The following is a 21,459-nucleotide window of genomic DNA, read 5'->3' on the forward strand; positions in this document are numbered from 1 at the left end:
GCTGGCACTGGATCGATTCACAGTGACGACAGTCTGCTAAGGAAATCCAGCAGTGTTGTGCGTGGCCGCAGGTGTTAATGCAAGCCACACTTTGTCTACTTAACTGGGTGACTTAACCCATGACATCCTCATAGGGTGGTTACAAATAGGACTGCCATGTTGAGCCCTTTGTGTAGTGGCGTAGTGCCAATATATTAAACTATGTCTTTCAAATGCAACAACTGGCTGTGTCTCCTTACTTAGAAATAGTTACGTGTGATCTCAGCCCGTCTTCGTCTCCCATCTGGTGCTGGCGCCACTCCTGCTGCGTTGGGCTCTGGATGTGCAAAATTATCATCATCGTCCTTAGAGTCAGTTAATTCAACTTCTGTACCTTTCTTAGTGGCAAGGTTATGCAGCATAGCACAAGTTGCGATGATCTTGCAGCAGATGATGGGTGTGTACTGACGTGCACCTCCGCTCTTGTGGAGGCAGCGGAACCTGCTTTTCGATAGTCCAAACGTGCACTCCAAAACGTTGCGTGTTGATTTGTGCACCACATTGTATCGTCTCTCACTTGGGGTTGATGGGTTTAGGTAAGGTGTGAGAATTAATGACCGCACAGCATAAGCGCTATCACCTAGGTGGAGAAGACAGTGCCATTAATAACAGTCACCAACACATTCATCTGCAGTGTACATCAGGGTGTGTCACAGTGATTTACCTAGCAGGTATCCTTCTCCAAATTCTACCGCAGCCAGGCATGTGTAGATCCCACTGTTTTGGAATATGTATGAGTCGTGGGTGCTCCCAGGAAATTTGGACACAATGTCGGTGATTAAGTTGGCTGCATCGCAGATTACATGCACATTGATGGAGTGAGTTGATTTTCTGTTTCAGTAGATGTACTCAGTGGCTGCAGGCGGGCAGATTGGAATGTGTGTCCCATCAATGCACCCTATCACATGCGGGAACGGTGCCTTTTGGTAAAAGTCTGTCTTGGTTTTCAGCAGTTCCGGCTGTGTGGTTGGGAAGCTTATGTAGTGATGCATTGTCTGCATCATGGCATCCAGGAATTTGTTAAAGAAACGGGACAGGCAACTCTGTGACACCCCACCTACCGCAGCTATCACCCCCTGGTAACTGCCAGATGCCAGTATGTGTAGGCTACAGAGCACCTGCACATGTGGTGGTATAGCGTGCGCCCTTGGTGTTGGATGCTCCAGGAGTGGGTGCAGGTCCCTTATCAGGTCCAGGATGGTTTGGGGGTGTAGCCTGTACCTTTCATGGATCTCTGCCTCAGTCAGTTGGAAGAGTGTGATGCGCTGTCTGTACACACGCTCCTCCCATCTCCAGATCCTCACTCCTGCTGCCTGTAGCCGTAGCCGCCTTGCTATCACATAGAGGGCCGCCATAGTGATCACACTGTTGCATTTTGGGACTGTTTAAATACACTGCCGCTGATTACCACCTGCTTGCAGTCAGTGGTAATTACTGACTCTTAAATACTAAATTTTAGGAAAATCGGTATTACCAAATTTCTCTACATCTCTTTTATCATTTTTACCGTTTCTTATTTACCGTTTTGGTATTTGGGTGTTCGGTAAATCCGAATCGGTAAATTAGAAATCGGTAATAAGGAATCAGTATTTACCGATTCCTTATTACCGATTCCTTTCCTACATTGGGGATTGCTATATACCGGTCGGTAAGGCAGAAACCTACCAATTTTCGGTATTACCGACCGGTATTTGGGCCACCTACATCGGGCCCAATATTACTGTAATGTTTCAGTAACACAAATACCGCAATATACTGCAATGTGTCTGGAGATCTGTGCACACCTAAGTAATTTTTAATGCCCTTAAGACACTACAGGGATTCCAAATACTAAAAAGAGCTGTGTAGTGTATTCAAATTCAGTTTGCCTCCTCGGATTGCTTGAGGCCTGTGGTCCTAAAATTCTTGTCTAAAGCTTCCATTCATTTTACATTTTTCACGGCACACATGTACCGAGCGCGGCATTGGTTCTGTGTCTAATTGGAGACAGTGGTTACATTAAATGTTATATTATTGCAGTCATTACAGTAACCTGTAATTCATAGAGCATACAATGATTACACTTGAATATACTTTTTTTTTTTATAAAAAACGCTTAAAAATGAGACTTTACAAAACTGGAGTGATTTTTCTCCAGATTTTGGATATTACTCAAACTTGCATCGCCCCCTACACTGCCAGGACTTAGGGGCATATTATCAAGAAACGGCTTTAAAATTATTGCCGCTTTAGCGGCAGAAAACTGCCACTGAAGCGGCGATAATGGGCTTGATAATATGCCCTTGAGAATTCCCATAGAAGCCCATGTTCTGGTGTCAACATGGGCTTCTATGGGAATTCTCTGCGGCGACAATGTTAACGCCGTGCTTGATAATATGCCCCATAGTGATTAAACAATACTATACGCAATCTATTGAAGAATACTCTATTTTAGATTATGACAAATTGCGCGATTGGGTATGATTGGGTGGTTAAGCATGTAGCAATCACTGCATTCGTACGCTGGAACCCCGACATATGCCTCCTGTTCATGAAAAAATGTTAAATAGCCAGGAACTTGTTTGGTAAATATGTACAATACACATGAAAATAAATCAGAAATAAAGGTTTACTAAATTAGATTTTGGTTTCCCAATTATAAACTGGGCTGATATTTAGTTCCCCACATAGAACGTTGCTATCTGTGCCCACCGGCACACTTTGCGCATTACTGGCTCCACCACCAGAAATACGTAGATCACCTAGCACAGCCCTGCCAAGTACCATGGATCAGGCATTAGACTAACATATTTCAGTGTTTTGGTCCGCATCACCACACTGAAATGCAAAGTCAGGCATAATCAGCATAGGGCCTGCCTCAGCTGTAAAGCCTAACACTGCTGTGCTTGAGTGCCAGCGCTGTGATGAGCGCACTGCTTCCGGCAGGCTTGGTAGCTCCCGGCAGAGCTAGCTAGCAACTGGCTCCAGGCTACAATGTATCAATAGGGCCGCAGCACAGCATTACCTGATTCAGCCAACTCAGGTTTGACACTGTGATTTTAATAGGCACAGGATGTCACGTCCTGCTGCCTGCTGTCCGCCACCTGCGGCGCAAGTGGGTGGCTCCAGTTTTGATTAAAGATTGTGGGAGGCAGGTTGCGGAAATGGCACTAGCCACACTGTAAATTCAAATCAATGATCCCCGCAACCAGCGCCGGACCCAAACCCATGGATGTCTACAGCCCAGAGCACACAATGCACAGCTGGCTACTCCTGAGCCTTAGCCTGAACGGCACGTTTGTCAAGGGAGTCCATTGACTCATTCTTTGTGGCCAGGAGGACTCTGAGGAGGTGGGCGGCCCGGCCGTAAGCCGAATTGCAGCGGCTCGCTACACAAGGTCAGTCTCCGACAGTGCACCGCTAGACTGTCTCTCACAGACTCAAAAATGTGCTTATTTGATTAATAGCACTTAACGCACAGTCAGTGATCAGCTGCCAGCCATGTGGTTGAAGTTATATGGACTGCAATAAATTTATCAAAAACACATTTTAAAACCTACACTTTGCAGAATGTTCTCTGGACTTTGATGGAGAGAGGCAGACAAACGTCTTGTACCGGGAACTCTGGTGACAGGAGGAAGATGTGAAATCTGTGAAGGTGCTAGTAGGTGAGGGACAGAAGGCAAAAGGCACTATGTGTGGAACATGTGACAGGGTGGGGACCGTAGCAAACACAACACATCTGTCTCCGCATACCCTGCCCCTGGCCTTCCTGACTCACTAAGACACTTCTCCTTGAAAGGCAGGTTGGCGTACTCTAGGCTCCTATCCAAGGGGGCATCCTCACTCCTTGGGAGAAACAGAGCCACAGACTCTGGGGTCTCAGCAGCAAGGGTGTCTGGCATCTGTGGTGCACCCCTGGGGGATGAGAGCTTCCACTTGAGTTTGTTTTCATGAAGGGGTGGCTGTCACTCAAGGATTGTAGGTGTCAGTTCCTGGCTGTAGCCTTGGAGCTGTTTCAGTGCTGGTCTTTAATGTAGGGTTGAGGAGTCGCTGCCAAGGGGAGGTGAGGGGGTTTAGTATTCTTCCTCCTCGCTTTCGAGTGAGGTTCCGTGTGAGACGGGACGGCACTTTTTGAGTGGTGACGAATATGGACGAGTGTGGTATCTATGAACCGCAAATGACGAGTACAGTGGGTGTGCGAAGTTTCGCTATGCAGCCTTGTACGGTTCATCTCATTTTTGTGTTCGTTCATTCGAACCCTCGGGTTCCATTTTAGATACAGCGTCCATTTTGTTTCTTGCCCTCAAGTAGCCAGCGAACGGGCTTTTGTCCGTTTCGTGACCCTGGGACTTTCAAGATAGTATGAAGGACACGTGTTTCTTTGAGGTGACTTTTATGACGAGGGGAATGACACGAGTAAGGCAGATGGCCCCGCTCGAAGCTCATCTTGCCGCTCCGGTCTATTGTTTCAGTCACGCATACATTAGACACGAGGTCTTTGATCCCTCTCTCGAGTTTCCTTTATTGCCTCTAACACTCTTTTCTAACCTGTTGTGCATCCTCATCCTTTCCTCGTATCCTGTTTTCCGTCCTTCCTCTTAATGTGTTTATTGCGGAGGGGATATGTTTTTACAGTTGGGAACCGGCAAGACTGTTGTAATCATGTTCCGGCCTCCTGAAACATGAACGCGACCCTTTTTGAAGTTTATTATGGGAACTGAGTTGTAACCTTTGTTCGCCATACTGCGCTATGGCAAAAACGTGTATAAAAGGAGCGACCCACTTCTACGAATTTGAAGCAGTCTCCGAGAACCTACACGCTGTGTACTTCTTGTGACTTCTGTATCCCTGCAGTAAATAAACTCTGATCTCTGACGTCACTGGAAGTGTCCCGTGTCTCTGTGTCTTGTACGCCAGAACAGGTAACCCACGAAGGTTTCAGGTGTTGTCCCCTGGCACCGCTGGGTCTTAAGAAAACCCAGTCCTTCAGTTGGCGCCCAACGTGGGGCGACATCAACGGTACCGGTCCAAAGTCCGACGATCGTGAGGAACTTCGTGTGAAATCTCCGAGGGAAGGTGCACCCCGCTTCATCGATCCAGTTGTCGAAATAAGTGGCCCGACGTCCTTTCCGCGAAGATCCCCGCCTCCTGACGGCTGCGACGGACCGATGCCCTGACTGTCGACCTGTTTGGTGCCTGGCGTAGTCCTTTGTACGGCGAGACGATAGACGGGCCTTCCTGGTGACGCCACTGCTCCCTCTCAGTTAAGTATTTGTGGGTCGCTCCCAGTGTTGCTTTGTTGGTTGCATGGTTCCATTGCATTTGTGGTTCTTAGTTGTTGGTTCTTAGTTGTTGGGTTTTATTTGACGATTGCAATTGCCAAAAACCGAGGGTCTTGCATTTTTGCGAGGACATCGTAATTCGATAGCCCTTGAAGTTTGTATACTCGGTTAGTGTGCACGATGCCTGGCCGTAGTACTTTGTTTGGGTTTCTCAAATGTTGCAGCATGGATTCCCGGCTGGAGGATTCCTGCCCGATACCTCCGGTTGGAACTCCGCTTTATGAGCTCTATAGTCGCCATGGCGTGGGTCCTATCGTATATAATGAATATTGGGTTCGCTATACTAAAAAGGATGGTGTCCTTAGTTGGCCACCTCATGGCAGTTTTGAGACTGCCATTTTAGATAACTTGGAAGCAAACTTGTTTAAAAAGAAAGCTAGGCCGGCCATGTTTGATTCCTTCCGGTTATGGCGGAAAGAGGCCAAGCAGAAAGAAATCAAACAGAACAAGAAAAATAAACGAGAAGGTGTCATTACGGTGATGCGCAATGCAGAACAGTATCAGTTAGACAGAAACGAGAAGGAGCAAGAAGTTAGTGTTCGGCTTCACCATATGTCGGTGGACAAATGTTACCCGACGCTACCTTCTACGATCGATAAGACAGGAGAAGAATCGGTGGAAGATTCGCTTTTGTCCTATCTGATGAAATCGCCACCTCCTTATGCTCCTGATGTTATGGGTCTTGTTAATCCCCCTCTTCCTCAACCTGCTGTTTTGGCGGCTGCTGGTCAGCCCGCCGTTCCTCCTGTACTCCTGAATCCCCTTGGGCCACAGATCGTACATCCCCTTGGTCCGGCTTCTCTCCCTATTGCGCCTTTCCCAGTCCCTCCTCAGTCTGTTGTTCCCGCTACTCCTGCTGCTGCATCTACCTCTACTGTTTCTGCCCCTATGGCTGCTACACCTTCGTCTTCTTCGTCGTCCCCTTCTGTTCGTAACCGTCTCTTGACTGCTGTTGCTTCTCTTTATTCTCCGTTCTTTGGGCCGATACTTGGCTCGACTCTTTCGGATGTTGCTCAAAGGCGTAGTCAGCTTCCTGATGATAGGGAACGTGAATCATTGGTAAAAACGGCGCGCAGATGGATTCACAACCCTGTTAGATACACCCCACGTGTAGTGTTCGAAACATTTTCTCAGTTCAATGCGCCCACGCAACGATTTGTGTTCGAAGAATTGTGTAAGTCATTGAAAGAGGAGTGGGATGATGATATGGCTGATGATATGCCATCTGAGGTTTCCAAGCTACAGCTCCGGTTTGCCACGGGTGTCATTGTAGGCGATAAAGTCCGAGAGGCTTTAGAACGTTTGTTGTCCTTTCGATGTACAGTGCAACCACGCGCACTGTTTAAGGACGCGACCACGGAATGGATGGCACAACCTGGTCAGTATCCAATGCGAGAAGTTCCCCCAGTATGGATGCCAGGTGATGCTGCTGCTAACCCTCCTGTCCAACCGCATTTCCAGAGAGTGTGGATACACCTCCCTTGGAAGCGGTCGGAAGTTTTGCAAGTGAAGCAATCACTACCCGATCCTCGTAAGAACCCCGCGGGTTATTATAAGGAGCTGTCCCAATTGGTGGATGCTACAGTTATGAACCTAGCCGATATTGATATGTTGTTCGGTAATGTGGTGCCTCAGCCGGTTTGGGCGAAAATCCGTCATGAGAATCATGTAGCCGAGTTAGGCGGTGACTGGGCTGCTCTTACAGCGGCAGATGCCCGGCAGGTCGGTGGGGCTAAACCTGAACAGGTTATTGCGGCTTTGCCCCAGAGGATTATTACCCTCATGAAGACGCTTATGCCAGCGATGCGCGTCAATTGGGACAAACTATCAGCATGCAGGCAAAAGAAGGATGAAAGTGTGTCCGACTTCTTTACGAGGTTCGAAGAGGCGTTCCTTGATCATAGTGGTCAGGATATGGGTTCTGAGGGTGGTCAACGGTTGTTCGTTGACAAATTTGTATCAAATTTGTTGCCCGACTTGAGCAACAAGTTGAAGAATTCTGAGAGTGCGTGGGCTGTCTCTACCACTGCCCAAATATTAGCTACGGCCCAATATTATGAGAATAGGGAAAAAGAGGAAAGTGAGCGTGCAGAAAAGAAAACTAAGGATCTCAAAACTAAGGTCTTGTTGCAGCAAGCTTATCCTCCGCGTTCGAATTTTAGTGATGCGCAGCAGCCAATTAGATCGCAACCACAGTTTTCTAAACCACAGCAGCGCAATGCTTCGCCTGCGCCCCGCACTGTGCTGAGATATAATCAGTGCGCATATTGTCGTGGGGAAGGTCATTTTAAGTTCGATTGTCCGGTTTTACGTGATAGGGCTAATGGTGTGTCGGCTCGGGGAGGACGTGGTGGTCCTCAACAGACTTCTCGTGGTAGAGGTCGCGGAGTTACCCAGAATCAGACCGAACGCTTTTCGACGTTTTCGGATTCGCAGAATTGTTTCGATCGACGCGAATCATCGTCTGATCGGTCTGCACAGTATCATGTGGACGATCATTATGTTGAGTGTGATGTTGATGCGGATGGTATCTACTAGGACAGCCGTAGACAAAGGAAGGGAGAAGTATCAGTTCCAGTTGATCAGAGTGGGCCCTATGTTGCAGTAGCCACTTTGGGCGTTGTTGAACCTTTTCTGTTGGACACTGGTGCAGCGAAAAGTTCCATCATGCATTCTAAACTCCCTGGCGCGCCTTTGTCTGGCTTAACGAATGTTTCCGTTGGATTTTCTGGCGCCCCTGTTAGCAATCCGGTCTCCAGCCCTTTGCCCCTTACAATTGGGTCTCATGAGCTGGAAGCTCCTTTGATTTTGACTACTGGTTGTGGTGAGAATCTTTTGGGCTTAGATCTGTTGAAGAGGCTACATGCGACTTTGTACTGTTCTCCTACGGGTGTGGAGCTTACGTTGGGTAAGAGTGTGATTTCCCCTATGTATTTGTCGATCGATAAACTCCCCCCGGAATTGAGGTCTCTTCCAGATTCCTTGTGGGCAACAGGTCCCAATGATGTGGGCCTGTTGGATATACCACCTTATGTTGTCCAACTTAAAGTGGGTGCGCGTTTGCCACGTATACCTCAGTATCGTATCTCCATTGATGGCGAACGGGCACTGTTAGCGATCATTTACGATCTGATCGGCAAAGATGTTATTGAAGAAACACGAGGTAATGTGTGCAATAGTCCCGTGTTGCCTATTCTGAAACGAACGGATCCCTCCAAGCCTCCCGTGTATCGTTTAGTTATCGACTTACGGGAGGTCAACAAAGTTGTTGTTCCGCAGTTTCCTGTGGTGCCAGACATTACAGCTTTACTGACTCTGCTTCCAGCCACTGCATCATGGTTCTCGGTCATCGATCTGAAAAATGCGTTCTTCAGTATTCCGATTGCTGTAGAAAGCAGAGATTTGTTTGGTTTCTCATTAGGTGGGCGTAGCTTCAGATTCAAACGCGCTCCACAGGGCTACTGTGAGAGTCCATCAATCTACAGCCAAGCTCTTAAAAGTCAACTTGATGCGTTTGTGTTACCGGCTGGTGCAGCCTTGATTCAGTACGTTGATGATCTGTTACTTGCTGCTGACACTGAACAGCTCTGTAAAGCTGCTACAGTGTCTTTGTTACAGCACCTTTGCGACTTGCATCATAAAGTGTCACCTTCTAAACTACAATATTGTTGTCAAGAAGTTACCTATCTCGGTCACTTATTGTCAAAGGCGGGAAGAAGGTTGACCCCTGAACGAATTGCAGCAATTGCTCGAATGACTGTGCCGACAACTCAGAGAGATGTGCGTGCCTTTTTAGGTATCACGTCGTACTGCAGACAGTGGATCCCGAATTTTTCACTGTTAGCGAAACCATTGGTAGCTCTCACGTGCAAGGACGTTTCGACTCCTTTGCCTTGGACGGAGGAATGTCAGAAAAGTTTTTCTGAACTACGTGATGCACTGTGTTCGGCTCCTGTGTTAGGTACTCCAGATTACAGTAAGCCTTTCACATTATACGTCCATGAGAGGGACGGTTGTGCGTTGAGTGTCCTAACGCAACAATTTGGTGATAAACAGCGTCCGTGTGCATATTTTTCCTCGACCTTAGACCCGGTAGCTAGAGCGTTGCCAAGTTGTTTGAGGGCGACGGCGGCAGCCGCGGCGTCTATTCGACAATCCGCAGGTTTGGTCATGGACAATATGCTCATAGTAATGGTTCCGCATGCAGTCGATACGCTCTTGAATCGGACAAAGACTCAACATCTAACGAGTGCACGGTTGTCTGGGTATGAGCTTACCCTTTTGGCAAGTCATATTCAGATTAAGCGCTGTAACGTACTGAATCCGGCGACATTGTTGCCGATTAATATAGAATCAGATAACGTGTTGCCCCATGATTGTTATTTACGAACTGAGGAAGAAACAAAAGGTCGTGTGGACCTGAAAAACACTCCCTTGTCGGATCCCGATGGTACTTTGTATGTGGATGGCTCTTGTTTCAAGTTGCCGAATGGCGATGTGACGACTGCGTATGCTGTGGTGACATTGAGCACGGTCGTGGAAACTGCGAGATTGAACCAGAATTCAGCACAAGCGGCAGAATTAATTGCATTAACGAGAGCGTGTGTTCTGTCAAAAGGAAAGCGTGTGAATGTGTTTACCGATAGTCAGTATGCGTTTGGTGTTGCGCACAACTTTGGAAGATTGTGGAGAGAGAGAGGATTTATGACATCGCATGGTACGAAGATTCAACACGGGCAACTAGTGAATGATCTTTTAGATGCACTTACATTGCCTAAACAAGTGGCGATTGTCAAATGTAGTGCGCACCGGAAAGTGACGGATGATGTTGGTCGTGGTAATGCATTTGCGGATGAGATTGCTAAAGAAACGGCTAAGAATCTTGCGACTCGAATGTACGTTACGAGTTCAGTGAGATGGCCGGAAGAGACTGGTATGTGTGAAAATACTGTCGAGAGTGTGAAAGAAATTCAGAATGGAGCTACTGAAGCTGAAAAGACCAAGTGGAAAGAAAGCACAGGGAAATTGGATATGCATGGATGTTGGGTTGATCTGACGGAATGTCAGAGATGGATGCTTCCAGATGCATACGTGTTAGCTGTTGTGACGATGGCTCATGGTTTGTCACATATCAGTGCGAAAGGAATATGCAAGTTCTTGTCCCCTGTGTGGAGGAATGATGGTATTGCTAAATGTGCCGAACGAGTGGTTAAGAATTGTATGGTGTGTTTGATGCACAATCCTGGAAAAGGCACCCCCACTCCACCTGGTCATTTCGCTCCTCCTACCTGTCCCTTTGAGGTTATCCAGCTGGACTTCATCCATATGGAGAGATGCAATAACTTGAAGTATGTTCTGGTTGTGGTTTGTGCGTTCTCCAGATGGATCGAGGCCTATCCTCTTAAGGATAATACTGCCCTGTCCACAGCGAAAATCTTGCTGAAGGAATACTTCCCTAGGTATGGAATGCCGCGGATTGTGTGGTCGGATAATGGAAGTGAGTTTGTGGGTAGTGTGATGCAGAGTGTGTGTAAGGGCCTTGGAATAAAGCAGAAATTCCACAGTGCCAACCATCCTCAGGCAGCGGGTTTGGTTGAAGGGTACAATGGTACCCTGAAGCTGAAACTTGCTAAGATCCAGGCTTCGACTGGTCTGTCATGGCCTGATGCCTTGCCTCTGGCTCTCCTATCGACCAGGGCGACGGTACACTCTCGAGTAGGGCTCAGCCCATATGAGATTGTGTTCGGTCGCCCTGCAAATATTTGGGGAGTCCCGAGACCTAGGGCTTTTGATAGTCTTGAATATCCAATGTTGATCGATTATTTGTATGATTTGACCACTAAACTACGATTAATTCATCAACAGGTCTTTGAAGCTCTACCGGCGCAGACAGAGGGTCCTGGGCATCAGCTCCGGCCAGGTGACTGGGTAGTCACCCGAAATTTCGGTCGGAAGCGTAATTTGGAGCCAAGATTTGTTGGACCCCACTTAGTCTTGTTGACGACGAGGACAGCGGTTCGACTGGAGGGCCGGAAGAATTGGGTCCATGCCAGTCATACAAAGAAGGTACCGATCCCCTTACCAACTGACGGTTGGGTGAGAACTGGGATCTCGGCCGAAGAGACTGAGACTCCCTCGCGTTTCGTGCCATTCAGCGACGCTCAACTTGTGGAGGATTCGTCATTGCCATATCCACAGGTGGAGTCATCAGTAGCAGAAAACCCAAGGTCTGACTCGTCATCTGCTTCATTGAACACTGCTGCGCCATCTGAACAATTGTTCGTAGAACAAACTCAACCTGGAAGAAGTCGATACTTTCTTCGTTCAAGGACTTCAAAGACTAATAAAAATTGATAGTATAGTGGTTTTGACGTTATGAATGTTATGAACAATTACATCCTTTCTTTTTAAGTTTTTCGTGCTTTCCACTGCTAAGAGACTTGTAATAAATCTGAACCTCTCTATCCGGGTTACCGTAGGGCCGTGCGGGTACTTCTTTCTGTTTAGCAGGTTTCTGACGCTAGGTTGGTTACTTTTGTCGATTCCTGGGAACTCCTGGGGATTGATAATCGCTGCTCAGAACAAAGTGCGTCAAGAACGTCACGGACGGTTTGTAGAGGATGGCATTCTTTAAGCTGGTGGAAGAAGAAAGGGTGTTGGCACAGAGATCAGAATTATGGAGGGTCGTGCGAACAAAATGTTTTCTGTTTCAGGTGTTTTTGTTATTCCTAACTGTATCTATGTTATTGGTGGGCGGAGTGTATTTTGGGGTATCGAAATTCTTGCCTTCTGTTTCGCCTACCTTTTCTCCTAACCTAAGTTCCCGCACTACTGTTTCCCCACATTCTTTTCATCCTTTGCCTCAACACGAACAGGTTAGACGTGCGGAATTCAGGAATAATTCTTTTGTCCAACTCCTACATCAGCATCAGTTAGTGGTGAATACTACAAATTGTTGGGTATGTGGGTTAATGCCACACACCATGGATAGGGGTATTCCGTACTTGGTCCTTCCATACAGTTCCCAGGGTTCAGCTCGAGCATTCCAAACCATGTTTCGCAGTGCACTAGACTCTTACCCTAGTCGAGAGCCACGATCTGTCAAGTCCGGTCCTGGTCCGTACCACAAGCCTCTGGCGATAGCCATAGCAGATCTGGACAGAGATGTTTTCGATGCATCACTCATTCCAGACGAAGAAGTACAGGCTTATAAGGATCTGAGTGAGGCTGAGTATGGTACGTCAGTGGGGGATAGACAGTTGAAGAGCTCGTCCCCTATATGGATTGTACCGCACCTTGGTAATTTCTGTTTGCAAGGTTTGGGTCGAAATCCGAGAGCACAACTTGGGAACAGTGCTTGCACTGAAACGTATGTTCTACCGATGCTCTCCTCCCCTGTTTTTCTGACCGCCAAGGGCACCTATTTTGTGTGTTATGAGCGCGCATATACATGGTTACCCCGCGACTTTTCGGGTACCTGTTATATCGCGAATCTCTTACCTCCGACCTTCACAGTTGCTTCTGACTATCACAAAACCAGAGTCGTGAGAGGCGTAATTAGCAAAGAGGATACTGCCGGTCAAGAAGCGGGAGACTTCTTTAAGGGTTTCCTGCCGTTTTGGGGACCTATGGTTAATAGTAGGAACCTAAGACAGTTGACCCGTGTGGTGGAATCAACCGCTAATATTACTGCAAACGCCCTTGGTAATCTAACAGCGGAACTACAGGCGGATAGACTCATGACGTTGCAGAACCGTATGGTTCTAGACGTTGTTCTTGCAGATCGAGGGGGTGTGTGTAAAATTATCCATTCGAGTTGTTGCATTTTCATCCCTGACAATGCTCCGACTGTATATCAAGCCATCTCGAAGTTGCATAAGATTTCCGAGTCCATACACGTGGACGAAGGTAATTGGACGCTTTTAGGATGGTTTTGGGGCCTGATGTCAACTTGGGGTTGGAGTATTCTGATGATTGTAGGGGCTGTTGTAGCGTTTCTGTTCACGTGTTGTCTTTGTGTTCAGTGTGGTCCTGCCTTATGTGGCCAATGTGCTGCGACGTGTATAAGGCGGCCATCTGTTACCAAGGAGACATTGATGGATAGAATGATGTTTCAGCAGCATCTGAACGATCTGATGAATATCGATATAGATTCTGATCTAGACTAGTGCTTGCCTACATGAGGGCAAAAGGAGCGTCTGAGGTTCCGTGTGAGACGGGACGGCACTTTTTGAGTGGTGACGAATATGGACGAGTGTGGTATCTATGAACCGCAAATGACGAGTACAGTGGGTGTGCGAAGTTTCGCTATGCAGCCTTGTACGGTTCATCTCATTTTTGTGTTCGTTCATTCGAACCCTCGGGTTCCATTTTAGATACAGCGTCCATTTTGTTTCTTGCCCTCAAGTAGCCAGCGAACGGGCTTTTGTCCGTTTCGTGACCCTGGGACTTTCAAGATAGTATGAAGGACACGTGTTTCTTTGAGGTGACTTTTATGACGAGGGGAATGACACGAGTAAGGCAGATGGCCCCGCTCGAAGCTCATCTTGCCGCTCCGGTCTATTGTTTCAGTCACGCATACATTAGACACGAGGTCTTTGATCCCTCTCTCGAGTTTCCTTTATTGCCTCTAACACTCTTTTCTAACCTGTTGTGCATCCTCATCCTTTCCTCGTATCCTGTTTTCCGTCCTTCCTCTTAATGTGTTTATTGCGGAGGGGATATGTTTTTACAGTTGGGAACCGGCAAGACTGTTGTAATCATGTTCCGGCCTCCTGAAACATGAACGCGACCCTTTTTGAAGTTTATTATGGGAACTGAGTTGTAACCTTTGTTCGCCATACTGCGCTATGGCAAAAACGTGTATAAAAGGAGCGACCCACTTCTACGAATTTGAAGCAGTCTCCGAGAACCTACACGCTGTGTACTTCTTGTGACTTCTGTATCCCTGCAGTAAATAAACTCTGATCTCTGACGTCACTGGAAGTGTCCCGTGTCTCTGTGTCTTGTACGCCAGAACAGGTAACCCACGAAGGTTTCAGGTGTTGTCCCCTGGCACCGCTGGGTCTTAAGAAAACCCAGTCCTTCACGAGAAGTGACTGGACTGGTGATGTCAACTTTTAGAGGACTGTGGAAAGGAGCAGCTCAGTCCTGTTTGCAATCAATCGCTCCCTTTTTCTCTAATCTCATGGCGCGAGGCCCTCCTCAGAGGGGGGGAGGGGGGGACAGCGCTAATACCCCTCCCCTCCAGACACAAGCACGCCAGAGCAGCTCCGGCCCCAAAAACACCTTCGCCCTTTGCGAGATTGCACTTCAGCACTGCTCACACTAGGACCTGCACTTACACAGTGCCCACTTCCGAGTGCCAGATCATGCTGATGGGGACATCATAAGACTTCCATCCCCTCCACCTACTGGTGAATAGAGCCCCCGTCAACCTCAGGGCCCCCCCACAAACCCACATAACCCCTCCCTGGGGGAAGCCCATAACTGACTCACCCTGAACTTCAGACTGGACTTCGGTCTCGTCACCTGCAGAACAACACTCTGTCCCCCTTCGACCCTGTTAGTGATAGGAAAGGAAATCTAGTTCCTTTATTTTCTGCGTCAGGTTGGATTACAATTAATTATTATCCATCTGGGAGAGAAAACGTAATTCAAGAATGCAGCTACACCAAGTGGCCCAACTGGTCTCTCTAAGGAGAGCCCATTACGCCAAACAATCAGAGTGGAAAGGGGGCCAGGTTTTTACTTTTTTACAAGCACTGTGTAACCATGGCCTGGTAGCGCCTTTCTGGCGCTTTATCAAGTGCAGGTATGGACGAATGAATCAATTCTGAGCTGGAGGAGTGGACCAGTTGTAACTCACACCGCTCCCTTATCTTATCTGGAGGTAATGTGTTACAAGAACATAGAATGACAGCCTTTATTGCTGTTGGGAATTCTGGCAGCTCTTAGCCACAAGTGCATTAGTCGAAGCCGATTATAGTGCAGAATGCAAAAACACAAAACAACCCTACACATGACCTGCGTCTATGTGCCACGTCAGATAGTTCCCTTCCAGGTCTGGTGTTTTGTAGTAGTTTTATGATATTCTTAAATGTGTCTTGTTGCCCAATGGGTATAATTTCTGATATTTATATGTTTCCCTTGTCTTCATTGCTTGATTTTTGCTTGCGAGAAAATGTCACTCATAGTCGCTGAATGTAACTCATAATTGCACTGAAATTATGAAAATGTCACCCATAATCAATCTGAAACCTTGGTAGCTATGCTAGCAATTGAGCAAGACATAGCACATCCTGCTTCCTTAGGGTTTGCTATTCTGCTGAGGTGCTTGTGGAATAATGAAATAAACATGGTCTACTGCCCTAGTATAGTATCTGACAGGCTCAGAAAAAGGGATACTTATTCCTTATTATACTTTGCCAATGCCCCTCTGGCACTCCGGCTGTATTTCCCAATGATGGCAGAGGCAAAGGCAACATCCCAACTTTGTAAACTGGGAATAGGAAAGTGCGAAGATCTCTATGAGAAAGGTAACTCTTGACACATTTGGAGCACTTGTTCACATTCCTTGTCTAAAGCATTTCTCTACCACAAGCTAAATTAATCAGTAAACAGACCACACAAGACTTCCTATGAGAGCCTGCACAATTGTAGCCACTCCTACTCATTCTTGAAGCCCAGTCTCCCAGGAAAATCATTACCCGGCTAAATAATAAGATTCAGAAGACTATGTTCAACTCTTCAGTACCTACAGAGAGGAATGGGAGGAAGATGTGAATGTTCTAGATGAAGTCTGCGAATATTACTGCACCACGACTGTGGCCCTCTACCAGCAGCTGACACAGACTGATACATTTCTGATTTACACACCAGGTTTGCTACACCTTTGCAATGTTGCATAGAGTGGGGTCTGTGGTAGGACAACAGATGCAATGTTTGTAATGTGCTCGAGGCAGATTTCCTGCACCTAGCATAGGAGTGTCGAGCTATTCGGAGGATTTGGGGCACTGTGTTGCATATCCTGCAACAAACAATTGACCTACCCCTTGAAGTGACTTGCAAATGGCACTTATGAGCTGGTTAAAGGAAATCCCTGCACCAACAGGACATTTACTGCCCTGGCACTGCTGCTGGCCAAATGATTGATGGTGAAGCATTGCAGCAGAAGACAAACCGCAACAAAACAACAATGGCTAGCTGAATTGACCTTCTGCAACGAGCAATCAAAAGGGTACACAGAATTGCTACCAGCCTTCTCTCGCACTAGACTTAAGGCTGTCCTTTCCGAGGATGCCCTTGAGGTTAAAATAGACTCAGTCACCACAGGGCTCGAGTGAAAGAAACGGAGGACTCGATTGTCACCCTCAGGACTGAAACCGAGACACTGAAAGGACAAGTTAAAGACTTGAAAGCTACTACCACTGTCCTGGAGGACTTCGAAGACTACAGCATGTGGCATTTCCAACTACTTTTCCGGTGAGCAGGCCCACTGGGTTCCTGGCAAAGCCAGGTGCAGTTCCTCACCCTATCATAGCTCTCATTTTCAACTACCGTGACCATGATATCATCCTGCAGGCTGCTCGAGGTGTGCCGCCAGTCTGTTACATAAATGCCACTATCACCTTCTTCCAGTCTTCACACTGTGAGTTCAAAGAATACGCCGCAGTTTTCGAAAGCTTAAGAGGGCCTTAAGAAGACTTGAGATAAAAAATTTGATGGCTGCGGAAAGCTCGACCTGGCACTTCACATCTCCTATTGAGGTTTGGGAGTGGCCCGAGGGCTGGAGTATTGCTGGGAAACTGGAGCCAAATCCAGATCCGGAAGATTCAGTACACCGGACAGGACACAGGAATCGAACGACCAGTGAAAAAGACAACTTTGCACAGCACTTTCACAGGGATCCAGAAGGTACTGGGGTGCTGGATGTGAGTGCTGCCCGGGGACCTTTTACTGGTGCCCTACAAAATCACTGCCGTAATGGAGCAAGCGCTTACCTCCTGTTCAACAACTAACTGTTCACCTGGGTGGCAACAAATTGAGTTTGTTTGATGGCTTATAACTTTGATAGCATCTTTTACATCCTTAAAGTGTGGAGGGATGGGTGAGTGGCCACTTGATATCAACCACAGCCTCCTAAAGTTTGCACTATGTTTTGGGATGACAGACGCTCTGTAGGGTTGGGGATGTGGGAAGTTTTTAGTCCGTCATGAATGGAGGCAGGTAGGCGGTTTGTGTTGAAGTTATAATTTCATTTTTCTTTGTCTGTTTTTCTTTTGACAGTTTCTTAATAACACACTAACATAGACCCAACAGCATGATCAGCCATTTCCCTGGTCCAAACCACAGGTCCACTCCTTGGGTCACTGAGATCCCTCACTACCCACACTCATTTACAACTCGAAGCACCACGATACCCTCAACTTCCGATACATCACCGTTAGGAGTTGCACAATGCCCCTAATGGTAGTTACTGGACCTGCCCCCCCCCCACTATGCTTGACTGACCTAGGTCCATGGATAATGAATTGATGACTTTAACTTTCAAAATGGTCTTCTGAAATGTCAATGGGCTGGGGGGCAAGATTAAAAGAGGGTTGGTACTGCAATACCTCAAGAGACGTTTTCCGGATGTGGTTCTCCTTCAGGAAACGCACCATCAGGGCAACACTTATCGCTCTTTTGACAGGTGGGGATGCAAACTGGTGGCCCACACAGGCTATACCATGGGCTCCAGAGTGGTGGGAATCCTCTTACGTAACTCACTGCCATTCACCATATAAGACACCTGGACTGACACACATGGGAGGGCAAAGTGCTCAATCTTACTTCAGTATGTATGGCCCCACAACTAAGTGAGACAACATTCTCTGACATTAGCGCACTTCTCTGTCTCCCTGCAGGAGGGTTGGTGCTAGGTGGTGATTTTATCCTGGTCCTCTGCGTTATCTGGGACCAATGGACATCCAGACAGGCGAGGTCTCCCTGATGCCCGATAGCTGCACCTATAGCTAATTATAAGTTGATCAGCAGCTGGTATGATGGGGGAATGCCTTGCCCGATGTACAGAAATATTATTGGGTGGCTATACTGGGTGCACAACAGGGCTTTGATAAATGCAACCTAATTAGCCTCTCTAGGGTGGGAGACCTATGAACAAAGGGAGGAATAAACTTGTTCACAGAATTACTGGACAAATACAAACTGGCCACTGCTGAAACTTTCTGCTATTTACAAATATGGTATGCACTGCAAAAGGTGCTGCCGAAGGGTGAGGACTCCTGATTCTTCCCCACTCAAGGACAGGCTACTCGTTCAATACATGCCCAAAAAAGTGACCTCCACTACTAACCGTAAACCGATTACTAACTTACCTGACAAAAGATTCGGTTGCGGGAGCACTGGAAGCGAGATCTGGAGGGCCTGGAGGATGGCTGATGGCCGTGAGGTTGCCATGCAATCTAGGTTCGGCCTTGTCCAGTTGAAAATCCTACACAGATGCTATTATGCTTGTACTACCATGGTGAAGATGGGCAGGGCTACAACTGCATTGTGTCACAGGAACTGTCACCTAAATGACATGTTTTTTATATGTTATGGAGCTGCCCAGTAATTCAACACTACTGTAAGTCAGACCTTACCCAAGTGGGTGGGGGCAACATTGAGGCCTCCACAAAGTGGTGTCTCCTGAATGTTTGGGAGGCGACTTACTGTAGTGCTTTACTATGGTTGATGCCTTGTTCTCCCAGCATCCGTAGTTAGAACCCCATGTGGAGTTATGTTCTAGATTCTATTGTGGAATGTGGCTTTCTATACTGACCTAGCTCATATGGGTCAGATCAAGATGACATTGGGGATGATGGTGGCCAAGCGTAATATTGCGCATATGTGGCGAGCAGACATGGGGTAAATGGAACGATCACCAAGGTAAGCATTGTGCCCCTAGTTACAATATTGGTTTTAGCCCTGTAGATCTATGGTGGCCAGAGCCAAATGGTGCTTTGTGATTTGATGGGAAGTAGGATCGGAGGCCTTCAGACACTGAAGGGAATCCAAATTCGATCAAGTGCGTCTTGCTACTGCATTGTCTAATGCTTACTGTCACTGTTCTTTCGTTTAATTTTCTTGCAATATAAAGATTTTTTTTTAAGTTCCTTCTTCCTAATTATTTAAATCAGGACTGTGACTTAAATGTGAAAAATAGGGTTTCAAATTCAATTAAGAATCAGACCTATATAATTGCATTTACTACTTTTAGGGGCATATTATCAAGCCAGGCGATAAAATTATCGCCGCTTTAGTGGCAGAAAACTGCCGCTAAAATGGCGATAATGGGCTTGATAATATGCTCTTTGGAATTCCAATTGAAGCCCATGTTAAATGTGAAGGACGTCTAATATGGGCTTCAATTGGAATTCCATAGAGCATATTATCAAGCCCATTATCGCCGTTTTAGCGGCAGTTTTCTGCCGCTAAAGTGGCGATAATTTTATCGCCTGGCTTGATAATATGCCCCTTAGTTCCTTTTTGTCACAAAAACACAAATCTCCATTGTTTTCCATCCAGTTGTATGAATACGCTACCATCGTGTCGTCAGTAGTCAAGTTTTCATTTGACGGTGTAGCATGCATTGCAGTTTGAGAAGTTGAAGATTGCGCCCAAAATTGTTTTTAAACTTTGTTTTCTCGACAGGGAATTGCTGCGTCGCGCTCAAAAGGAGAACACAAGCAGAAAGTCTTTTTAACAATCTCCTTTGGCGGCATCAAAATCTTTGATGAAAAGACGGGAGTAAGTAACAATTGCCTGACAAAGCAAAATTGCATTTATTGACAGATGAAGCCCTCAAAGTCTCTCCCAGCTAAGCACTGTTATGAAACCGTTCCAACACCAAAGAGGAATCCTTTGACAAATGTGATAATCTGCAACCGTATGTCAGAATTTTCCATTTTGCTGACTTGAGCAAAACACGAGTGCCCTTCCGTAAATTATAGTATTTTGCGAGAATATCATAAGATTCTCAATTGGCGGCATGCATGCACTTTGATGTGGTGTTGAACCTTTAAGAGGCGATAGAATATTCTGGAAATTATATGCTCAATATATGGTTATAGGGCAAAACTGGTTGTGATAGAATTTGTAGCCGACCAGAGCGGAATCTGTTTATTATATACACATATTTACGGTACATGAGTTTTCAGACTGAGGCCTGCGCGCGAGCGGCAGCCCCTGCACAGGCGGCTATTGTTACGAAGAGCAGGGCAGGCGCGCGTGCATTTAGATTGGTTTGTGTCATCACACACTGCAGAATGCAACGGATATCACTCTTATCTTCAATTTCTGAGCTGTCTGTGTTATGTTTAGTTTGATGAACAGAGCTGGCCTATTTCCTTGCAGCTCCCGTGAACGCATTGTCATGTTGCTGTATCCCAGTAAATTATTTCTATGAGTTTGAGCCGAACGTCGTCTCTTGTGACCAGAAATGAACTGCTCACCTGACACGCACTTTAATCTGATGCTCACAATGCCGCATGCCTTCTGGGAATGCGCGAAACTCGGAGTGCGCAGCACACTGAAAGCAATAGCGGAAGGCGCGTCTCTTTATATATAAATCGGGCGTTATTACCTACCTTTTTTAAATATTGTAAACTATCATTTAATACCACTCTAATTTTAAAATAGTAACCTTTTGGTAGGCATTGAAGGTTTTTGAACTGTATGCTATTAGTTGTTTTTTTTAGATGTGCAAGAAGCTATTTACAGAAAGATCTCATATTTAAAATTGAAATTGATAGATTAATGATCCAGTGTGTTGTGTGACTCTCCAAAGGAGATGCCATTTTGGCATTATCTGGCACATGCATCAAGCTAGGATTTTGCGAGTCCTTAATTGGACTCGCAAAATCCTATGCATGTTTCCTACACATTCCTTATTTGCGACCCGCAAATTGGGAGTCGGAAATAAGGAATAGCTTCCCATTCATTCCTACGGGCCTACAGGCCCATAGGAATGAATGGGAAATTGCAAGCGCAATTTACGAGTACCAATAGGTACTCGCAAATTGCGCATGCAATTTCAGGATGCAAGGGTGTT

The 21,459-nt window shown here is 46.7% G+C and overlaps 1 protein-coding gene across 4 annotated transcripts in view; it reads left to right on the forward strand.

Annotated features, from left to right (window-relative positions):
* DAB1 (DAB adaptor protein 1) overlaps positions 1-21,459 on the forward strand; it is a 3,595,579-nt gene that overhangs the window by 3,155,897 nt on the left and 418,223 nt on the right. For all 4 annotated transcript variants that reach the window (XM_085602501.1, XM_085602500.1, XM_085602502.1 and 1 more), the window contains one exon: positions 20,061-20,156. In XM_085602501.1, coding sequence (XP_085458627.1) covers positions 20,061-20,156 — 96 coding nt within the window. The remainder of the gene's footprint in view (positions 1-20,060; positions 20,157-21,459) is intronic.

The sequence above is a fragment of the Triturus cristatus genome, chromosome 4_2 (genome assembly GCF_964204655.1).
Source record: "Triturus cristatus chromosome 4_2, aTriCri1.1, whole genome shotgun sequence".
NCBI classification, from domain to species: domain Eukaryota; kingdom Metazoa; phylum Chordata; class Amphibia; order Caudata; family Salamandridae; genus Triturus; species Triturus cristatus.